The 14,291-nt window shown below is 41.5% G+C and overlaps 1 protein-coding gene across 1 annotated transcript; it reads left to right on the plus strand.

Annotated features, from left to right (window-relative positions):
• The first annotated feature begins 873 nt into the window (after nt 1–873).
• On the plus strand, nt 874–6,096 carry LOC146454704 (uncharacterized). The gene has a single exon (XM_085095369.1). It carries the CDS (start codon nt 874–876, stop codon nt 6,094–6,096), a length of 5,223 nt encoding a protein of 1,740 aa, XP_084951495.1.
• Nucleotides 6,097–14,291: the final 8,195 nt, after the last annotated feature.

Consider the following 14,291-nt stretch of genomic DNA (forward strand, 5'->3'; position numbering starts at 1 on the left):
GAAACATGGCATGCGCATATAATTTTAGTCATAACAAAACATAAGCATATTATTTTCAGCTATCTCCAAATTTGGTGCGCACATCTAATTTTTGCCCATAGCAAAACAAGGCTTGCGCATACAATTTTCGGCCATACCGAAAGATGGCACGCGGATATAATTTTCAGCAACAACAAAATATGACACGCGCATATAATTTTCAGCTATAACGAAACATGGCGCAAGCATACGATTTTTTTATATTCCCCAAACATAGCGTGCACATATAATTTTCAGCGATAACCAAACAGCGCGTGCATATAATTTTCAGCATTAATGGAACATACCGCACACATATAATTTTTAGCGATAACGACACATAGCGCACGCATATAATTTTTGGCGATAACCAAACAAAAAGTGAGCATATAATTTTCAGCAAAAATAAAATATCATGCATAAAAATAAATGACAATGATAACGAGACATGGCATGCGCATATAATTTTCAACCATAAAGAAACAAGGCACGCGCATATAATTTTTAGCAATAACAAAATATGGCATGCGCATATACTTTTCTGTCGGACCCGAAATGGGGTTCCTGTGGTGCGTGTGTGACGTAAGCCGAACCGGTCAGGACCGGTTTTGACACTAGAACACGAGGAGAAAAGGAGCGAGCGATCTTGTGAGTACGAGCGAGTTTATCAAACGAGAAACGAATAAATTTTGTTGAAATCATCGCAACAAAAGGTGGTGACCCTGCCAGGACACCTGTGATTCGAGAAAGTAACAGCGAGCGGCGAGAAGTGAGCGACGAGAGGAATTTTACATGTGAACACAGCGAAGAAACACCGAAGTCAACAACATAAGCGCCGAAGGCGAAATCAAAACAATGCAGGAGAAGATTCAAGGTAAACTGAAAATGCTTGAATTTACAGCGGGAGATACAGCGAAAGTAATCGAGACCGGAGACCTGAAGACAATTGAGAGGTATGGAAGCGCATTGGAGCACGTTATTGACAAAACACATCAGCTCAAATTGGAAGTTCAGGAGTTGCGTATTGAAAGTGGGAATGACCCTGTAGAGGTCAGACTTTGGACCGAAACTTTAGATAGCCAAATCAGTAAATTTGAGGGAATTCTTAAAGAAGTGGAATATGTAGCTACCGGTATTAGATCAATCGAAGAGGAAAAACGCGAGGAAGAGAAACGGAAACGGAATTTGGAGGAAAAGATCCAGCTTGAAAAGGCTAAACACGAAGCGCGAGCGAGGCTTGAGAAAACGGCGAAGGCATCCACGGAGGAATCTGGGAATTTGAGCAGTGTCGGAGCGAAATTGCCAAAACTGGAGATAACTAAATTTCAAGGGACTTTCCGGGATTGGATGAGGTTTTGGAATCAATTCGAAACTGAAATCGACAAGGCTAAACTAACTCAAGTTGCTAAGTTTTCTTACCTGAAGGAGTTACTAGTATCCAGTGTCCGCGCGTCCATTGACAGACTCCCTTTCACGACGGAGGGCTACGAAAGGGCCAAAGCTATATTGAAAACCAAGTATGGTAAACCCAGTGAGGTAGCAAACGCACATATGCAATGCATAATTGGATTATCCACAGTTCATGGTGGACACCCAGCAAAAATCCATGATTTCTACGAGAAGTTAACAAGTCACATACAAGTGCTAGAGACCATGGGCAAGGTTAACGAAATAGGAGGGTTTGTGCGTGCGACGCTTGATAAATTACCTGGAATCAGAGCGGATCTGGTACGTCTAGACGATAACTGGCAAGAGTGGGGATTTGCAGAGCTTATCGAATCCCTGAGGAAGTGGTGTGACCGTAACCCTATTGTCAGCGAAAACCTTAAACCTGAACCGCCAAAGCCTGACCTGCGAAGTCGTTATCCTCCGAACCGTGACCCGCGAAATCGCTTCCAAGCAAGGAAAAATCCTGCTTACCAGACCAAAGATGAGAGTGTGAAGGTGGGGCGTAACTGCATCTATTGTAATGGCGAGGATCACAGCTCCACCCAGTGCAAGAAAGTCCCTGGCTTGCACCAGCGCAGGCAGATCTTGAGTGACAAGAAACTATGCTTCAACTGTACAGGAACAAGACATCAAGCACGGGAGTGCCACAGCAAGTACACTTGTCAACATTGCGGTGGCAGACATCACACGTCTATTTGTGACAGGCTGCCTAGCAACAGTCAAATGATGTTGGCAACTGGTGAGGGTTCTGTTATTTATCCGGTGGTAGTGGTGTTCGTCGATGGGATCAAATGCAGAGCATTACTAGACACAGGTGCGGGTAGCTCTTATGCCTCAGCGGCTCTGATTGAACGGCTTAACAAGCGACCAACTCATATCGAACATAGACAGATTGACATGATGCTTTGCTCAACAGTTCAAAAGGTACAAGGGTATTCAGTAACGGTAAAAAGTGTTGGTGGGAAGTTTGAGATGATGACGAAGATCAATAAGGTGGACAAGGGTGTTCTACTCACAGTCCCAAATCCGAATTATGGAGAACTGATCAGCAAGTATCGTCACCTGCAGGGAGTGGTCATGGATGACGATGACAAGAAGAGTGAGTTACCCATTCATGTAATACTCGGCGCCAGCGAGTACTCAAGGATCAAAACTGAGACGAAACCTAGAATTGGTCAGCCGTCTGAGCCCATTGCTGAGTTCACTATGCTGGGGTGGACGATGATGTCCACAGGGAGAGAAGCCGCGCTATCCAACGTTTATTTGACGAAAACATCGGCAGCGGACTACGAACAGCTCTGCTCTTTAGATGTTTTAGGACTCGCAGATAGACCAGAAGCAGACCAGCAAAACGTGTTTGCCGAATTCTCAGAGCAACTGAACCGAAGTGACGAAGGTTGGTACGAATCGGGTTTGCTATGGAAGCCGGGTCACGATCACCTGCAATCGAACGAACGCGGAAGTATCAGGAGACTACAAGGTCTAGTGAGGAAGTTGCAGAGAGAGCCTGGTCTGATAGACAAGTACGATGAGATCATCCAAGAGCAAGTCACTGAAGGGATAGTTGAGAGAGTTGTAGACGAGCCAAACGAGAGAGTATTTTACATCCCTCACAAACCTGTGAAAAAGGAAACTGCCGTGACCACAAAACTCAGAATTGTATTTGACGCATCGGCTAAGCCAAGTGAAGATAGTCCGTCGTTAAACGAGTGCTTAGAAACGGGGCCTCCCTTGCAGAATCTGTTGTGGAACGTTCTTGTGCGAAATCGCCTAAAGCCAGTAGCCTTAGCAGCTGACATCAAACAAGCCTTCTTACAAGTATGCATAAGACCTGAAGACCGGGATGCACTACGTTTCCACTGGCTCAAGAACAAGGACCCTTCAGTTATTGAAGCCTTGAGATTCACGCGAGCGCTCTTCGGGTTGGTCCAGTCGCCATTCTTGTTGGCGGGAACACTAAAGTTGCACTTGCAAAGTCTAAGAGAGAAATACCCAGTGGAGGTAGACGAGATCTTGAGGAGTCTATACGTTGATGACGTCATCACGGGGGGCAACACCAAAGAAGAGGTTCAGGACCTGAAGAAGACGATCCTATCAGTGTTTGGGGATGCTAAGTTTACCATGCACAAGTGGAACTCCAACGAGCCTCAGCTAGAGAGTGAGAATGTTGTTCCGGTGCACGAGCCTCAGCTAGACGGTGAGAATGGGGTGCCTGTTGATGAACAGCAGTGTTACGCAAAGCAACAGTTGGGAGTTAAGGAAGGTGAAGCCAAGATATTAGGTTTGCCGTGGAACAAGAGAGAGGACACAATTGCAGTGACTTTCCCTGAGGAACCTGTTGATAACACTAAGAGAGGAATGCTACGATTCTTAGCTGCGGTGTACGACCCGCTTGGTGTAGCGTCGCCCACAACATTAGTGGGAAAGCTTCTATACCGCGAAGTATGCGACAGTCGACTACCGTGGGATGAGAAACTGTCAGACAGAATTGGACAACAGTGGCTGAAGTTTGTGAGGAGCCTCCCCAACAAGGTTGAAGTACTGCGGAGCATACCAAGGTTCAAGGAGCCGATCGAAGGAGTCCAGTTGCATGTATTCGGTGACACAAGTGGAGTTGGTACATCAGCGGCCGTCTATGCAGTGATAACGCAAGCCTCCGGCGTGAGCAAGGGCTTAGTAGCAGCAAAGTCAAGATTAGCAAAGAAGAATCTTACAATTCCAAGATTGGAACCTGTGTCCGCTCACATGGCCGCTAACCTGGTGGAGAACGTGAGAGTCGCACTTGAACTCCACTGGATCAAGGGGGGAGGTACTTACAAACAGTTTGTGGCCAACAGAGTCCGCAAGATCAACGACAAAGATTACATTGAATGGAGACATGTCGACTCCAAACACAACCCAGCCGACATAGGAAGCAGAGGCTGCAAGGCAGATCAGCTGTGTAATGTGTGGTTGCCGGGACCACAATGGTTGTCCAAGCCAGAGCTGTGGCCGGGAGACGTAGTGACAGAGCCTAACAAAGAAACGGAAGCAGAAGCTAAGCTTACTAAGGAGGTGTTTGCAGTGGCAGTGGAGGCGAGGGACGACTTCGATGAAGTGCTGGAAAGGCATACCTTCTGGCGAACGATCAGAATCAGTGCATGGGTCATGAGATTCCTTCAAAATTGCCGGAACAAGAAGTGGAACCGAGTAAGCGGACCCTTGACAACAGCTGAGACGGAGATACAGGTCAAGTGGTGGATAAGGCGGGAGCAGCAGAGACACAGTGTAACAGACAAGTTTCTGGAAGACCAAGAAAGGCTCAACCTTCAGAAGAATGACCAAGGAATCTATGTGTGCAGAGGAAGAATTCAAGGACATTATCCGGTGTATTTGCCACCCAGGGTAGTCTTATCAGAAAAAATGGTGCAAGACGCCCACATCTTGACGCTACACGGGGGAGTCGGCCTAACGATGGCGCATGTGAGACAAGAGTATTGGATTCCCCGTCTCCGGCAACTGGCGAAGAACGTGGTTAACCACTGCTATGGGTGTAAGAAGTTCCATGTGACAAAGCTCCAAAATCCACCGCCTGGAAACTTACCAGTGGATCGTACAGAGGGGACATTTCCGTTCCAAGTAGTAGGGGTGGACTACGCCGGGCCCATAACTTACAAGATTTCGAAGAAGAAAGAAGGCAAGGCATACATTTTACTCTTCGCATGCAGTTTAACGAGAGCGGTCCATTTAGAGTTACTCACTGACCAGACCACTGCTGGTTTCATCAGGTGTTTGAAACATTTCATTGCGAGACGGGGGAGGCCTATGAAGATTTATTCGGACAATGGAAGAAGTTTTGTGGCTGCATCCAGGTGGCTCAAGAGTGTTATGAGGGAGGAGAAATTGCAAGACTATCTGGCCCACCACAACATCCTTTGGCAGTTTAACCTCGCCAGAGCCCCATGGTGGGGGGGTCAATTTGAACGGTTGGTTGGAGTTGTGAAACAGTCATTTTACAAATCTATGGGACGAGCGTACCTGACATTCGGAGAGCTTGAAGAAGTTGCGCTTGAGGTGGAGGTGGCCGTCAATAACCGCCCGTTATCCTATGTTGAAGATGATGTTGAACTTCCGGTGCTAACGCCAAACGTCATGATGCACGGGCTACCTAACCTCCTGCCAGAGGAGGATGCAGAGTCAGTGGAGGATGTGGAGCTACGTAAGAGGACAAGATACCTCCGTCGCTGCAAGGACATTCTGTGGTCAAGGTGGACTACAGAATACATCAGGAGTTTGAGGGAGAGACACAATCTCAAACACAAGACCAAGGTGCTGACACTGAAAGTTGGAGATGTGGTGCTAATTCAGAGTGAGGAGCGCAACCGTGGAAAGTGGAACATTGGAGTTGTAGTGAAACTCATCAAGGGGCGTGACGGCGTCGTCCGAGCAGCGAGGTTGAGAGCGGGGAAGTCCTACTTGGAGCGAGCAATCCAACAGCTATGTCCTATGGAGCTGTCGTGCGACGTACGGGACACACAGTTGAGAAACTCGGTGCAGCTTAATCCTCGAGCCAGAGAGTTCGCCCCTAGGCGGGCTGCTGTAGCTGCGGCGAAGCGGATCAGAGAGATTGCAGAGCAAGGGGACAAGTGAACAGACCCAGGGACTTGCGGAGTCACGAACTATTAGAACTCTTTAAAACTGTTGCTGTTATATAAGCATGGAGCTGTGTGATTATATTTGCTCCACTTGCGTGTATCAAATAGGGGGAGAGTGTCGGACCCGAAATGGGGTTCCTGTGGTGCGTGTGTGACGTAAGCCGAACCGGTCAGGACCGGTTTTGACACTAGAACACGAGGAGAAAAGGAGCGAGCGATCTTGTGAGTACGAGCGAGTTTATCAAACGAGAAACGAATAAATTTTGTTGAAATCATCGCAACATTTCAATAAAAACAAAATATGGCACGCACATATAATTTTCAGCAATAACAAAATATTGTGCGCGCATAATTGACAACGACAAGGAAACATGCCATGCGCAGAAAAATTTCAGCCATAACAAAACAAGGCGATCGCATGTAATTTTAACCGATAACGAAAGATGGCACGTGCACTATTTTCAGTGATAATAAAAAACATGGATTGAGTATATAATTGACAGCGATAATGAAACATCGCATGCGCATATAATTTTCAGTGATAACGAAAGATGGCACGGGCATATAATTTTTAGCGATAACAAAAGCTGGCACACGCACATAATTTTCAGCAATAACAAAATATGGCGCGCGCATATAATTGACAAGGATAACGAAACATGCCATGCGAACATAATTTTTAGCAGGAACAAAATATCATGCGAGAAAATAATTGACAATGATAACGAAACATGGCATGCGCATATAATTTCCACCCATAACGAAACAGAAGCATATCATTTTAAGCTATATCCGAACTTGGCGCGTGCATATAATTTTTAGCCATAATGAAACACGCATTGCGCACATAGTTTTCGGCGATACCGAAAGACGGCACGGGATATAATTTTCTGCAATAACAAAATATGTCACGCACATATAATTGACAGCGATAACGAAACATGGTATGCACATATGATTTACAGCCATAACGGAACAAGGCGCATGCACGTAATTTTCAGCAATAACAAAAGATAGCACGCGTTTATAATTTTCAGCAATAACAACATATGGTGCGTGCATATAATTGACAGCGATAACGAAACATGGCATGCGCACATAATTTTCAGCAAGAACAAAATATCATGCGTGAAAATAATTGACAATGATAACAAAACATGGCATGCGCATATAATTTTTAGCCATAACGAAACATAAGCATATAATTTAAGCTATATCCAAACTTGGCGCGTGCATATAATTTTTCGCCATAACGAAACACGCTTTGCGCACCTAATTTTTGGCGATACCGAAAGATGGCACGCGATATAATTTTCCGCAATAACGAAATATGGCACGCGCATACAGTTTTCAGCAATAACAAAATATCGCACGCGCATATAATTGACAGCGATAACGAAACATGGCATGCACATATGATTTACAGCTATAACGAAACAAGGCGCATGGACATAATTTTCAGCGATAACAAAAGACGGCACACGTTTATAATTTTCAGCATATGGTTTGGCATATAATTGACAGCGATAACGAAACAAGGCATGCGCACATAATTTTCAGCCATAGTGAAACAAGGCTCCTGCATATAATTTTCGGCAATGACAAAACATGGTGCGCGCATATAATTTTTGGCCATAACGAAAAATGTCGCGCTCATATAATTGACAGTGATAACGAAAAATAAGCATATAATATTCAGCAACAACAAAACATAGAATGAGCATATAATTTTCAGCGATAACGACAGATAGCACACGCATATAATTTTCACCGATAACGAAACATGTAATTTTCAGCGATAACATACACAGTACACAGTAGCTCTATTGAAAACAACCAGCCATGAATAGCTAACGAACACGAGTCACGTCCTATCAACAATATTCTACTGATCTGTCTGTAAAATCTAATTTTTCAAATGTTTTTCTGTTTGCTTACCTTAATTGAGGCTTTAAGCTGTTTTACAAACTTCAAGCTATATATTTCTTTATTTCATGTTGTAAAACCACTCCCAGTGTCAAATGAAGGAAAATACACAGAATAAAGTTTAAAGGTGTGTTTATATTTGAATCAAATTTATGCAAGGCTGAACTGCGTAGAAAACTTAACACGACTGCGGCATGATAGAGGCCAAACCGAACAGAATGCGGCAACCGTGGACAGCTGTTTCGAGCTGGTTGGCTCTCATCAGCACGGTGTTGCACAGCAAAAAGTAGAACACCAACGCGAGTCGAGTCTTCTACCAAATGCACGTGGTAGCCGGTATCAGATGGTCCCAAATTCAGACATCCGTCCACGTCAGAGCACGTGACTACGAACAATGAACAAAAGAACTGAAATATCATGTCGCTGTCATCAAGTTAAAAGAGAAAAGCAAAACTTTCCTTCACAGGTACATGGCCAAACCATGTTAAAAGGTACAGCATATCGGATCTAAAAAGATCTACGGTCCAAAACATAAAAGCAAACTATGAGCAAGGAACCTCACAACGAAAATGCTGTAGGTATACGCAGGATCTGTAAAAGATCTAATCAGCCAAAAATTCCCGAAATCGAAAGTTCAGAGTGAAGTTGAGCAGGCAGTATCAAATTAAGAGTGAGAAATCAGTCAAATTTCAAATTAAAATCAGGTTTCAGAATACACATACAATTTGACACGAACAGACCTTATCACGGTCTTGGAAGCCATCTTGAATGGTAGACAAACAAGTCCGGAAATAACAGTGTTTGTATTGAAATCCGATGTCAAATAATTTTTATGACATCACTTCTGAAAAATTCATAAATTGGAAACTTTAGGCAGGCAAAGGATTTTACCCAAAATAACTGAGGAATGTAGCTGTGCTAGAAAGCATCTAGTTGCATTTTGACATCTCCCTATTTTGCCTGTAAATCTATTCCAGTGAACCAATAATAAAAATAGTTCACAGGAAAGATACAGGGAAATGTATGGGAAAACCAAAACACGACTGGACAATTTCTGGCACAGCTACATCCCTTCAATTTTTTTTAAATCCTTTCCTAGTGCCAAAAGTTTTCTATTTTTTAGAAGCGAAGTTTTATGAAAATTATTTGACATCTGATTTCCATTAAACACTGTTATTTCAAGACATGTTTGCGTACCATTCAAGATGGCTTCCAAAACCGCGATGAGGTCCACACTGTTGTGCCAAAAAATCTGACCAAACAATATTATTGTAGTGGGTAACCTTGCCTTAAAATGAACCAAGTAATTTTTATAATCTTATTATGGTTAATCTTAATTAAACAATAACATTAAAAATGAAATTGAAGTAGTGTTACTTGTTGAATTAAATATATTTTTGATGAATATAATTCTGTAGTCTGCATTTGGCTATTTTCAACATTGCAGCCTCAAAAGATAAAGTGATCAGCATTATTATTTTATTCTTCTGTGAAATCAGGCCATAGTATGAATTCACTTCACCAACACATGAAATTTGAGGTCCTACAGACCATTGCGTTGCTTTCAAAACAGTCTGTGGGGAAAATTGGGTGATTACTGATAACCAAATCAACCCCAATCCCAGGGCTATAGAATGGTAAAATTCGAAAAAGACCAAGATGCAAAGACTCTCACTTAAAATCTGAGACTGAGATTTGACTATTTTGTTTTCAAATCTGAGCCTTGGACAATGCGAATCAAAAATATAAGTGTGACATGCTGTGAAATCAGCCTTGCTCTTTTAAAGCCATGATGCGGCAATTTACAAGCAGAATTCATCCAAGCCTACATGTGTCAGCCTGCGCGATTGCCATGTTGAGCTGCTTTTCAGTATTTTGTTTTCTGTTGTTTTGTGACGGTCATTCAGATTTAGTAACTTGGCTTGCGAGACTTCGAGATTCAAAATCCAAAATACAAGATTACGAGGCCAGCTTTATTTTTTTATACTAGCTTGGGATTCCAAGATCCCCGAAAATTTGCAGAGACCCATCATTTTTCCAGGACCATTCTATACCCGTAATCCCCAAAGTATACATTATTATAAACTTTGTCGAAAATGAATATTCTGGTTACTTTATAAAGGCGCCAGATAGTCGCCTTCCGCCACTGTTGCTCGGCTGCTAAAAGCATTACCAGGGGCTACGAAATCAAGGACGTGCAACATGTGACTTCACTGGCAGAGCCTGTATGAGACGGAAAGGCATTTCTCAGCATTTGTGAGAATAGCATTTCTATTCTCACTGAGACCTTATTACCAGTGCTTTAAGCCCCCAAAACCATCTCCAGTGTAGAACATGTACAGGCTGTTCAATGGGTGACACAGGGACACATTACAATATAGCAAGAGTCTGAACTGTCTAAAGATACAACAGTTTGGCTAATAACACTATCAGTGTTACTCACGATTATAACCTTCATATCTTTTCAGTTCCAAAGAAAGAATCTATTTCAGAAAGTCCATTCTTCATCAGACCAAGGTTTATAACTCTGTCTTTTCAACCGTTTAAATATGCCTGTCCAAATTGTCTAGTACCTATACTCATAATATTGGCAAATTTAAAAGGTGCCTCATTTGGGATAATGCAACACAGACAATTTACACGGTACCACAAATTTAACTAACATTAGTGTCTATGGTCATAAAAACCACACAACCTTTCTTTCAAGAACTTTGCTTGATTGATGATGATGAATATTAAAGACCTTGTTTTTCCTCCATAATATACATACAGACATCAGCATGTGCATCCAGTCCCATTTGACTGGGAGATACAAGTTACAATCTTTTGGTATTAGATGACCTGTTAAATTGTCTTTGAAATCTTTATCTCATTAGCTTACTTAATAATATTATTCGCTTTCATAGATATTATCATTACTGTAACTTTTAATCTTATTATCACCATTGTCATTTTTAACTTGTATTTAATTAAAGTTGTAAGAGTTCTTGTATGACATAAATTCACTCAAACAGTAACAGTTTAATTTGTAAAAGTGTTTGAATCAAATAAAGTCTGCTATCTTTTGAGGCAATTGTCTTATATTGCTCAAAAACCTTTCATTTAAATTAAGGATACATGGAAAAAATGAGTGTATATAATATGCGAGCCAGACGTACGAGGCATGAACAACCCCCAACATAAATGCTAACCGTTAAGCTAACCGGGGAGCTATTTAAGGTAACCTGAGTGCTTTTAGGGCTAACCGAAGTGCTTTTTAGGCTAACCTGAGTGCCTCGCATGCCTCGCTGGCTCACAGATTGTACAACCCCCGAAAAAACATGCAGTGTTCAAAACTGCCAACTATATTGAATTTTTAAACATATGTTGCTACTGACTACAACTGCAGTCTAGTTGTTGGCTGTGTTTTTTCAGTTTAGTTGAGTAGTTGACTTACATCAAATAGTCTTGGTCAGCTGGTCAGCGGTTACCAACAATCGTGTTTGTAGGAAGCACATTCTTGTAGTCCACCATGTTGAATGTTAAAGTTGCAAGTAAAAGGAAGTTTTGCTATTTGTATTGGCTGCAGTAAACCTTGATAAGCTCTTTTTTCCTTTTTTAAAATAGATTTCCACTTGGCTCAACTAGTTTAAGAGTTTAAGAATTTCCAAGACAGTAAATGATGTTATGACAGATTAGTGCAAGTATGAAAATTTGATCTATGCTGTATGTGTCTTTGGTTCATTTTTTACTTTTACAATTAGATTGGAAGTAGCTCTTATTCTTATTTAGTCACCTCATAGACATAACACTTTTGTAATGGTTGAACTTTAGAGCTAGTGATTCTGACCAAAAGACAAGGTTGTTTAAATCAGTCTGCAGGGCTTTAGTATCATTGCCAGAACCAACCGTCTAAAGATTTTTGTATCATTAGCAAGGCATCCCATCTCAGATGACTCACAGAAATAAGGCAAGTTGTGAACCAACAATACGAACAACAGCGTTCCCAAGAGTGATCCTTTGGGTACACCTGATGTGACAGAAGACTCTCTGGATGTGATGAGTAAATAAGCGCCAAACCAGTCATAAAAGCAAACAGTGACGTTAGGTGGTCCATGCCTTGCAATTTCTCCGTTACAGGAATGTAGCCAGAAGCTGTTGCACATCCCATGTGCCCTGAGACCCAAAGCAGGTGCCCCATGTGCCAACACCTACTGTTCAGGAAGCAGAAGACCAGCTCACCTCAAAGACTGTGTATAGCCGGTACAGAGCTTAAAGGTTTTAATAGAATTTAAGCAGGCTGAATATTCATCTTAAGTATCATTGATCAGAAATACCAATGGACTGAAGGAAGCTGCATGTAATCTAGCAGTATGCAGGGTGTTTTTCCCATGAACCTATTTTAACAGCCTTAGCTCCCACAAGTTTCCTGTAGCTCAGGCACAGGTACAGCATCCAAACTAGTAATCGGAAGGTATGAGGTTTGTCTCCTGATGGTGCACTCAAATTTTTTCCGAGTATGCCTGCGTCACTTACTTAATAATACATCGTTCACATTTATTCCCCAGGCTTAAAATATTCCATCACATTTATTCCATTTGTGCATATATGCCACACATGACATTCCAATCCTAGCAGTATGAAGGATGTTTATTCCATGAACCTAGTTTAATGGCCTTAGCTCCCACAAGTCTCCTGTTGCTCAGTGGTAGAGCATCCGAAGTAGTAATTGGAAAGTCTTAGGCTCAACTCCTGATAGGACAATCAGATTTTTTCAGAGTATGCCTGTGTCACTTACTGAATAATACATCATGGAACACCAAGAATTTTTGGCAATAGAATTTAACCAGGTGGTGTATTCATCTTAAGTGCCACTGTTCAGAAATACCAATTGACTGAAGGAAGCTGCATGTGAATATAATTCGAAGGTACTTTTTTCATTTTAAGTTATTCCCCATGCATGACATCTCATTTAAATGGAACACAGTGATCAGCTCAGAGCATTGATTGTGATCAATTTTTTCTTTTTTGTATAGGAAATCGGTAACCAAATAGATATTCATTACTATGCTAAATGCAAATAAATCCACAATTTTTAATTTAAAAGTTAATGCAAATTAATTAAGTTACTTAAATAAATAAAAAGTTAATTAAATAAATCTTATTGACAAGAATGTATTTTCATTTTAGTGAATTGTAATGCTGTTACTGAAAGAATCGCATAAACTAAATTTCAAGTTATAAAGCAAAGGATGTGACTTTTGATGTAATGTCAAATTCTCCTTTTGTTTCACAAACGAATGCAAGACAATTTGGAAGGACAATCTAGCAATTTATCACAAGTAATTTAAGGTACCCTTGCATTTCTTTTGTTTTCGTGTCCACCAAAACATATCTGTCCAGCTCTTGCAAAGAAAGCAATAGAACGAGTGTACCCCAACTAGGGAAAAAGTTTTGTGTTCAGTCCCATGATCAACTGCAACCAGAGTCCTTTGTTGATGGAGGAAGAGAGAGGATGCTGGGAAAGAGGTTGTCATTTCAAACTACACTGACAAACACCTTTTATGGTAATAATTGTACCATAAAAGATGCAAAATGTAAATTGACATGAACATATCAGGCAACATTATTTGGGGTTACCAGGTTGTCAAAAATGTACAGGTGATATAGGGTGTATGGGTGTTTAAAGCTGTACAAGTTAACACATGGTGTATAAGAGTTTGAAGTATGCAGTATATTTAATGGCCTTAGCCCCCACAAGTCTCCTGCAGCTCAGTGGTAGAGCATTTGAACTAGTAATTAGAAGGTCTTAGTTTCGACTCCTGATAGAAACACTGGGATTTTTTCTTAGTATGCCTCTGTCACTTACTAAATAATACATCATTCTTGTTTATTCACAAAGCTTAAAATATTCCATCACATCATTTTATTCCATTACACATATCCATAGATGGCATCTCAATCCTAGCAGTATGCAGGATGTTTGCCCCATGAACCTAGTTAAATGGCCTTAGCTCCCACAAGTCTAATGTTGTTACGATCAACGTAAGGACACCGAGCATCAACACAACTCAACAACTTTAATGGCGGCGAGCAAAAGACCACGAGGTCCGATTACATAACAATAAATCACGTGATACAGAAATGCATGCTAATTTATGAAGTATCACAACATCTTCCCCTTTGTAAAAAAAAAGTGTCTTACTGAGCCTTGTAAATTGCGACTGAGTTTCTTAGCAAAATAAACAACAATGTTCAAAATAAAGTTTCTAACAAAGTATACAG

The sequence above is a fragment of the Pavona decussata genome, unplaced genomic scaffold, assembly GCF_977016875.1.
Source record: "Pavona decussata unplaced genomic scaffold, jaPavDecu1.1 SCAFFOLD_300, whole genome shotgun sequence".
Taxonomy (NCBI): domain Eukaryota; kingdom Metazoa; phylum Cnidaria; class Anthozoa; order Scleractinia; family Agariciidae; genus Pavona; species Pavona decussata.

Coding starts and splice junctions, on each gene's coding strand:
- LOC146454704 (XM_085095369.1), top strand. CDS start 874: ATGCAGGAGAAGATTCAAGGTAAACTGAAAATGCTTGAATTTACAGCG.